We start from the raw sequence: 8,281 nt of genomic DNA, 5'->3' as shown, positions 1-8,281 counted from the left end.
TGATTGCCAACAGTCTGGCAGAGACGATGCAATGCAAGCTTTGTTGAAATCATCTATTATCTGAGAAGCAGGTGTTCTAAATCTAAGCCAAAGCAAACCGAGTAAAAGCATTAATATTAGAGGGATTAAAAGTGCAAACAAACTAAAACTACTATGGCAAAAATCCAAAAGAGAAAAACCTTATTGTTCATGAAAAATAATATATATACACACACACACACTATTCTCGTGCAAAGCGACGTCGATAAGTAGTTCTTTTGGCAAGTAATTTTCTTATGAGGAAATAATTATTAGATATTATTATTAGTTATTATGTAATAAAAAATAACCGTTTCTAAAAAAATATTTATGTTTATACCTTATATTTATATTGACTGTTTATATATTTGATGTAAATTAATATTAGTGTCTAGTTTAAGAAATATAAATTAATTTGTATGTTTGAATTTAATATTTTAAAATTGTCAATTTGCTCAAAAATAAATTTCTTAATAATATTTTTTTAATTTAAGTTTTCAAACTTTTGGTAAGTATTAAAGTTTTTTTTTATGTATAATTGATTTATATAAAAAGTTTTCTATCTTATACTTTTTAAATTCAAGATATGACATGTTTTATAATATACTCTAAGATATAATATATATATATATATATATATATATATATATATATATATATATATATATATATATATATACACACACACTAGTTTATAACCCGTGAGAACCACGGTTGTAAAATTAATTAAACTTTCATATTAAAAATCAAAACTTTTAATCAATTATTTTAAATAAATTATTACTTAAGAGATATTTTGTTTAGTTATATAAAATTATAATCGTTGATTTAAATAAATACGTGAAATCATATCACCTTATAATCTGTATTAATTCTATTTTATTTTTTAATCTAATGTTATTAATTTAATATAATTAAAGTGAAAAAATTTTAATTTTGAAATTTAAAATTTAATGTAAAGGTGAGAAATTAAAATTTGAAATTTGAAATGGATAATTAATATGTTGTCAAATTGCATGATAAGGGACATATAATATTAATGAGAAGTTCTAATATAATAATATTTGTCAAAAGAAAAATAAACCTATTTATTTATTAGAATATATATATATATATATGTGTGTGTGTGTGTGTAATTATCACCATTTTTCTTTTATCTCTCAACTTTATATAATTTATAGTTTACGGACTTTTTATTTTATAAAAATGATATCTTCAATCTCTTTACTATCATACAACTTTTAATGCACAAGGTACAACTATATTAATGCGTACATTACAACTTTAGCCCTAGTTTTTGTATATATTCCATTAGTTGCAACTCATCTATTTTATAAAATAATATTTTTATCCTTATACTTTCTAACCTATCATTTTCATCCCTTCATCTTCAACTTTATAAAATATCATTTTCACTCTTCTTTCATCCTTCAACTTTATATAATTTCTCACTTGCAATTTTTATTTTTTATAAAATGATATGTTTCATCTATTTACTTTTTAAGATACCACTTTGACTCTTTAATCTTAACTTTGTAAAACATCACTTTACCATTTTATTTTTCTAAACTTTCATCCTTATAATATATATATATATATATATATATATATATATATATATATATATATATATATATATATATATATATATATATATATATATAAAAGAGAAATTGAATATCCTTTTACTTTTTGTTCTTACAAATCCTCCCACCGAATTAAATAATGACATTATAACATTTAATGTTCATTTAATGATATTTTAATATACTAATATGACACATGTCATCATTTAATTGGGTAGGAGGATTTGTAAAAACCAAAATAGGAGGATATTTAATTTTCTATAGAAAATATGATTTTCTCTCGTAGAGTTTCCTAATAGTCAATAAAAATACATAAAACCCACGAACGATGCAGTCCGTAATACACAAAATCTAAAGTCAAATCTCAATACTTCCGAGTGGTCCGAATAATTCCTCACTCCTTAGTAGTCTCGTTTAACCTCACTTTTCAGAGCAACACACCCTCGTCCGTTTTCAGTGGCGGAACTAACATATTGCCAAGGGTAGCACGTGCTACCCCTCATTTTCTTTCCACACGAGTTAAAAATATTGGACTTTTTTTTCTAATGAATCAGCTCGAATTACAACATGCAATTACTAGAAGAATTAATTAGCCACAAGGCCCATTCGGCCATTTCCCTTAGTTAGCTTAATGATATATAGTAATAATATCAAATTTGTTTAAATCAATGTGATAAGGCTACAGTACCATCTTGTTCTTTTTTCTTGAATTGAATTATTATTATGTATTCAAATATGCAATTTACCATATAACCAAATCCCCCATTAAATTATATACATAAAATACGACACTATAAAATTTTATTTAAGACGTGTCTTTTTTTGTCAAATATTTTATATTAATGGTAACATTTTTTTATATGTGGACATTTCTCGTTTGATGGTGGAAATCATGGGACATCATTCTTTTAGTTTGGTTTATAGGTTATTAAAATTGATTTTGGTTTTGCTTCTTGCAACGACAAACGTTGAAAGATGTTTTTTCATAATGAAACTTTTTAAGACCATCTTATATAATAAAATGAGTTATGATTTTATGAACAATGTTTATTGTAAAAAAAGAAGCATTTATAGATCCTAAGATGGAACGAATGATGAAGTACTTTCGATAAATGGGCAGCTAAGAGATCAACTTTAAAAAGTAAGGCTTTTTATTTAATGAAATCCTATTTTTTTAATAAAAAATTATTCTATTATCTTTTGTCGACATTTTTTTTTGTACTACTCGTCACAAAAGTTTCACGGTCAACTTTAGGCGGTTTAAAGGGTTACTTGGGGGGACATCGCCGCCGGAAAAGAAGGAGCGGCTCCTCTGAAAATCTGTTTGTTTAAAGTTGGGGTTTGATTTCACATTTTTAAAAAATGGAATGGTAAACTGCTATAATTTATTATAACCAGCTAAGATTCTCTTTGTTTCAATTTCTACCTAACACTTACTAATTAATTCCTGTAAGTCAACCTTTCGTCCTACGATGAACTTCTCCACCAAACAAACAAACCCCACCGGAGCCCAGGGTTTTGAGTTGCCGGCAAGTGGAGGTTGATTTATGCTGCTTCCTCATCGATCTGTAAAACTAAAGGTTTGCTTCGATTATCTTGTAATTCTAATGGTTTTATCATTTTTTTTTTAAATTTCCGTGTCTCTTAACATTCATTACGGATCCGTATCCAATCTTCTCTCTAAGTGCAATCGAAATCGTTATATTTTGATCGAAAACGTTGTATTTTGATTTCTCACAGTGAAGGATATCTGTTTTTTATTGGTATGAATTATGATATGATCGTTGACTTATCTGATTGTGAACTGTGTATAATATGTGTTGTTCGAACTTAGTTAGAGCATTCATACAGAATTATATGGAGAACTTGTCAAAATAATTTATTAATTTACATTGTTTTTTCACTTTGGTAGGACCTAATGAAAAGCTTTCCTAATGTGGATGCTTGTAGATCTATTAAGTATTCACTGTGGCTGTATTGAATCCATCTACTTTGATTAGTGTGTTCTTAAAAAAAACGTTGGCATCTGCTTCTGTTTGAATTGCATGCTCGATTTCATAGTATTTGTTAAATTTGTGAGGATCCATTGGTGATGGTGCTCGAGATCTATATAGTAGCAGTTTGTAACTTTGATGTGTTTGGTAGGACTGTAGGAGTTTGTTTGAAGTTTTTTTGACCTTATGAGAATCATGGGAAAATGTGTTGAGGATAAAAGTAAAACTAGGCTTTTTGTGTGTATTTCTTGCTAAAAAGGTTAAAAACTATTGGGAAATAACAGGTATGTCAAAGATTTTGTTGTGTAAGTTTATTGTATGTGTTGCAGGTTTATAGAAATGGCTGACTCTGAGGATATTCAACCCCTTGTTTTGGACAATGGAACTGGAATGATGAAGGTTAGTATAATAATTCTTCTGTTGCTATTTCCTATTTATAGTAAACTTTCTTGATTTAGTTGTAAAAGTATTCTTGTACTTTTGTATTCAAATTAGGAGTAACTGTTTGTTTCAGAAATGATGCATCATATATTTCTCCATTGTGGTACAAATTAGTTTTATAAACGAAATATGCAGCTGTATTTCTATCCATCACCAAAAAAGGCTATATCAGGGTATAAGTTAATGCATAATTTGTGCCGCTTGCATAAAGTGATAAAAAGTCCAAAATGTTATTGCATTAATTGGTAATAGAGTGAAACATATTTATAAATAAAGAAACATTTAATTGTTACCTAGTAATGTTGCATATGGTCCTATAGTATATCGTCTAAAGATCCATTTTTTGTGTAAATTGGGTAAGAGGTTACTCAATATGGAGTTGTTTTTGTTCTTTGATTAAATTTACAGGCGGGGTTTGCGGGTGATGATGCTCCTAGGGGGGTGTTCCCCAATATTGTGGGTAGGCCACGACACACTGGTGTTATGGTGGGCATGGGTCAAAGGGATGCTTATGTAGGAGATGAAGCCATTTCAAAAAGTTGTATTTTGACTTTGAAATACCCTACTGAGCATGGTGTTGTCAGCAATTGGGACGATATGGAAAAGATTTGGCATCACACTTTCTATAATGAGCTTCGTGTTGCTCCTGAAGAGCACCCTGTGCTTCTTACTGAGGCACCATTGAATCCAAAGGCAAACAGAGAGAAGATGACAGAAGTCATGTTCGAGACCTTCAATGTTCCGGCAATGTACGTTGCAATAGGGGCAGTGCTTTCTTTGTATGCGAGTGGTCGTACAACTGGTCAGTTTCACATTGCTCTTTTGGGTTTCAACTATAATTTATGTTGGTTGCATATTGATATGGGGAAACTTGCTCTAAAGATTTGCTGTCATCCGGAGAAAATCAAAGTAAATATAAAAATACAAAAATATACATGGATAACTCCAAAACCAGAGAAAAACAATGGATTGTTGGTTGCAGACATCTGGTTCGACGCTACTGGTCCAAAGACCTTTGTTAAGTGGACAAATGGGTACTAAAGTATAAAAGATGTTAAATAGGTTTAAAATAAAAATAAATTTAGTTTTAAAAAATGGAACGATGGTGTCCGAAGTTGTCTTCGAGGGTGGTGGTGACTGTTGAGAGTTGAAGGTGGTGGCTGTGGGCAAAGGAGGAGGAGGGTTTTCTTATGGTGGGGACCCGTGGAGTGTGGATGGGAGGTGAGAAGTAAGTTGGGGTTATGAGGTGGGCATCTTCGGATTAGGTGTCATGTGGAGAGGAGTGAAGAAGTCTTCCATAAAGGAGGTAGCATGGTGTCAACTCTTGATGCGTCAAGCAAAGATAAAGAGACAGGGCGCATGCTTCTATCTTGACTCTCTCAAATAAATATCAGCCACTCAAAAATATAGAGAGAACCATACCGACATATCCTCTTACGATTTTCTTTGAGAAACATGGTCTCTACATATATTTTGCTAGATATCAATTTGAAAAAGTGTGCCTTATTTATACCTAAATGTTTTTTGTGTCTCTTTACATAACATATACATATCAAATGAACCTATAACGATAGCATCTTCTTCTTCCGCAGTAAAAGAATATCTTGATGAACTCATATGAACAACAAAATGTTTGAGAATAGTAACATAATCTTTATTTTGGGTTGAAATCAATCAAAAAAATCAATTAAAACTCACCTAAAAAAATTTCAGATGAAAATCTGTGAATTTTTTTGATAGAGCTTGAAAATCTTAAAGACAAATAGCCAATCGGGATCGATCCTCATAGAAAAACAAGTATAGCTCTAATACTATATGTTGTATCCCATTGACAATTGGCTGGTGCAGAATATGAATATTAGTAAAGATAATCGAGATGTATGATGAGTCGATGATAATGTATAGATAGAAAGAGCTAAGTGATACAATGAAGAACAAGTGGTTAGAGAATGGAATTTCTAGCCAATCTCTTATTAAACTGTGACTACAATGATGGATCTCTCTAAAGAATAATCATGCTCTAACATACAAATGACCAAATATTCCTCCACTTTATATAGTACTATAACAAGAGAATATTATAATCTAACTATCATTCATCATTGTAGTGCATTTCCTACTCCAACATATAAGATGAAGTTTAAATCATTAAAAAACATGGAGAAGATGGGGAGCAACCTACTATCTGAATATGTTTTAAATTTATTATGGCAGTAAAGGCCTAAAATAGTTATTGAACATTTAACATATTTTATTTTAAGGCAATTTGCCATTCCATTCCCTTTCTCATTAATGTGGGATAAACTTATCTTTTGTTTTAGCCAAGAAATCTCAACAACACTATTTTTAACAGGTGTCATGTTGGATTGCGGAGAGGGTGTTTCCCACACGGTTGCAATTTACAAAGGTTACGTACTTCCTCACTCCTTACTTCGTCTAAATCTCGCTGGCTATGACCTCACGGATTACCTAATAAGAATCCTGACCGAAAGAGGCTACACTTACAACACAACAGCAGAACAAGAAGTTATCCGTGACGTGAAAGAAAAACTTGCATACGTGGCGCTTGACTACGAGCAAGAACTCGAAACCGCAAGAAGTAGTGCCTCCGTTGAAAAGAACTATGAGCTGCCCGACGGGCAGGTTATCACGATTGGGTCAGCGAGATTCCGCTGCCCGGAGGCTCTCTTCCAGCCATCTCTGATTGGAATGGAAGCTGTTGGTGTTCATGAGATGACCTACAACTCCATCATGATGTGTGATGTTGATCTAAGAAAGTACTTTTATGAAAATATTCTGCTTAGTGGTGGGTCAACTATGTTCTCTGGCTTTGCTGACCGGATGAGCAAGGAAATCACTGCCCTTGCCCCTAGCAGCATGAAAATCAAGGTGTTTGCACCTCCTGAAAGGAAATACAGTGTCTGGATTGGAGGATCAATCCTTGCATCTCTCAGTACCTTCCAACAGGTAAACTACTTTTTGTTTCCCGATAGTAGCAAAACACTTGCGCTCTTTTTACCCTGAATAACATTCTACTTAAATTTTCTTTGCATATAATGGCAATGGTTCTCTATATTTTACCAATAATAGCAACATACTTGAATTTTGCTATGAATATCAGTAATGTGATTTACTTGTTACATAAATTGCTATTATGGGTAATGTAAGTATGTAACGTAAGTACATTGCTTTTAATGGAGAAAAAATGAAGTAGATTGCATATATTAGAAACTAGAGTAAAGCATGTTGCTATTTTCCTTGATTTCCCCTAACATTTCTTGTGTGTGAATCAGATGTGGATCTCAAAGGCCGAGTATGATGAGTCTGGTGCATCTATTGTCCATAGGAAATGCTTCTAAGCATGTGAAGTAAGAAAAGCAGACATGGACACATATGTGAAGTCGTTAACAAAGAAGATAAACATCTTTTCCATTAACTGATCACCACCATCACCGCAGCCATCGCCACCACAACTACCTCTACCACAACCGCCAACACCATGGCATCACCAACCACCATCGCCCGCCGCCACCACAACCACAACCACCGCCACCACCATCACCGTTGTGTTCTTTCTCTGGTTTTGTGTTTTATCTTAATATCCGGTTTAAGTGTTGTTTGTTAATATCATTTTATTGAAGCTGATAATATTTATTGCTTGGTTAGGGCTATCTTAAATTACCATTAGTTGATGAGTATCTTTGTTTCCTTTTTTATCAATTTGTTAAAATATATATTGCAAAATAATTTTTACGTCCAGATTTTGTTGTATTTAAGAAATTTATAATGTTATTTGCATGATGCCTACATAATCTGGCATCGAACTTTGCTACTTGCTGATGTAGCATGCTAAGGTGACATTCTTAAGGTTGTGTTTGTTCAATCCTGAAAAACTCTCGGTTCTTTTTCTTTTCGATGATTTTGCTTGGACCAAAAAGAAAAGAGTGCGGCTTCTTTTCTAGTTTGTTCCATTTTTTTGGGTGGGACAAATTGCAATTTTTGTCTCATTGGTATTATTCTATCATTTAGTCTCTGGTCCTATTATTGCATACCAAATCACATTACAAGGTGAGTGGTTTTACATGACATTAATCCATCAATTATATAATTTGCATGGAAATGCAATAATTACGGTTTTGGTCATTGAAGTTTTTTTTTTTTTTTTTTTTTTTTTTTTTTTTTTTTTAATAATTTGCATTAACTATAGTTTCGTGCCTATAGTTTTTAATTTGCATACCAAAT

At 31.7% G+C, this 8,281-nt stretch overlaps 1 protein-coding gene across 3 annotated transcripts; it reads left to right on the top strand.

The window, feature by feature from the left end:
• Positions 1-2,819: 2,819 nt before the first annotated feature.
• On the top strand, positions 2,820-7,798 carry LOC145052812 (actin-7-like). 3 transcript variants are annotated; one of them, XM_079000713.1, is made up of 6 exons: positions 2,820-2,974; positions 3,059-3,184; positions 3,928-3,997; positions 4,448-4,841; positions 6,393-7,006; positions 7,333-7,798. In XM_079000713.1, exons 3-6 carry the CDS (start codon positions 3,938-3,940, stop codon positions 7,396-7,398), a joined length of 1,134 nt encoding a protein of 377 aa, XP_078856839.1. In that variant the 5' UTR covers positions 2,820-2,974; positions 3,059-3,184; positions 3,928-3,937; the 3' UTR covers positions 7,399-7,798. The 3 variants fall into 3 exon arrangements, with proteins under 3 accessions (XP_078856839.1, XP_078856838.1, XP_078856840.1); XM_079000712.1 differs by having other exon boundaries at positions 2,858-3,184; XM_079000714.1 differs by lacking the exons at positions 2,820-2,974; positions 3,059-3,184; positions 4,448-4,841.
• The last annotated feature ends 483 nt before the right edge of the window (positions 7,799-8,281 follow it).

This window comes from Lactuca serriola, chromosome 5 (genome assembly GCF_051521515.1).
Source record: "Lactuca serriola cultivar US96UC23 chromosome 5, Lser_US96UC23_V15, whole genome shotgun sequence".
NCBI classification, from domain to species: Eukaryota; Viridiplantae; Streptophyta; class Magnoliopsida; order Asterales; family Asteraceae; genus Lactuca; species Lactuca serriola.
Note: the sequence above shows the minus strand (reverse complement) of the source record. Positions and strands in the feature narration are given on the sequence as shown.

Coding starts and splice junctions, on each gene's coding strand:
- LOC145052812 (XM_079000713.1), top strand. CDS start 3,938: ATGGCTGACTCTGAGGATATTCAACCCCTTGTTTTGGACAATGGAACT. Junction 3,998..4,447: donor ATGGAACTGGAATGATGAAG/GTTAGTATAATA, acceptor TTAAATTTACAG/GCGGGGTTTGCGGGTGATGA. Junction 4,842..6,392: donor TGCGAGTGGTCGTACAACTG/GTCAGTTTCACA, acceptor TATTTTTAACAG/GTGTCATGTTGGATTGCGGA.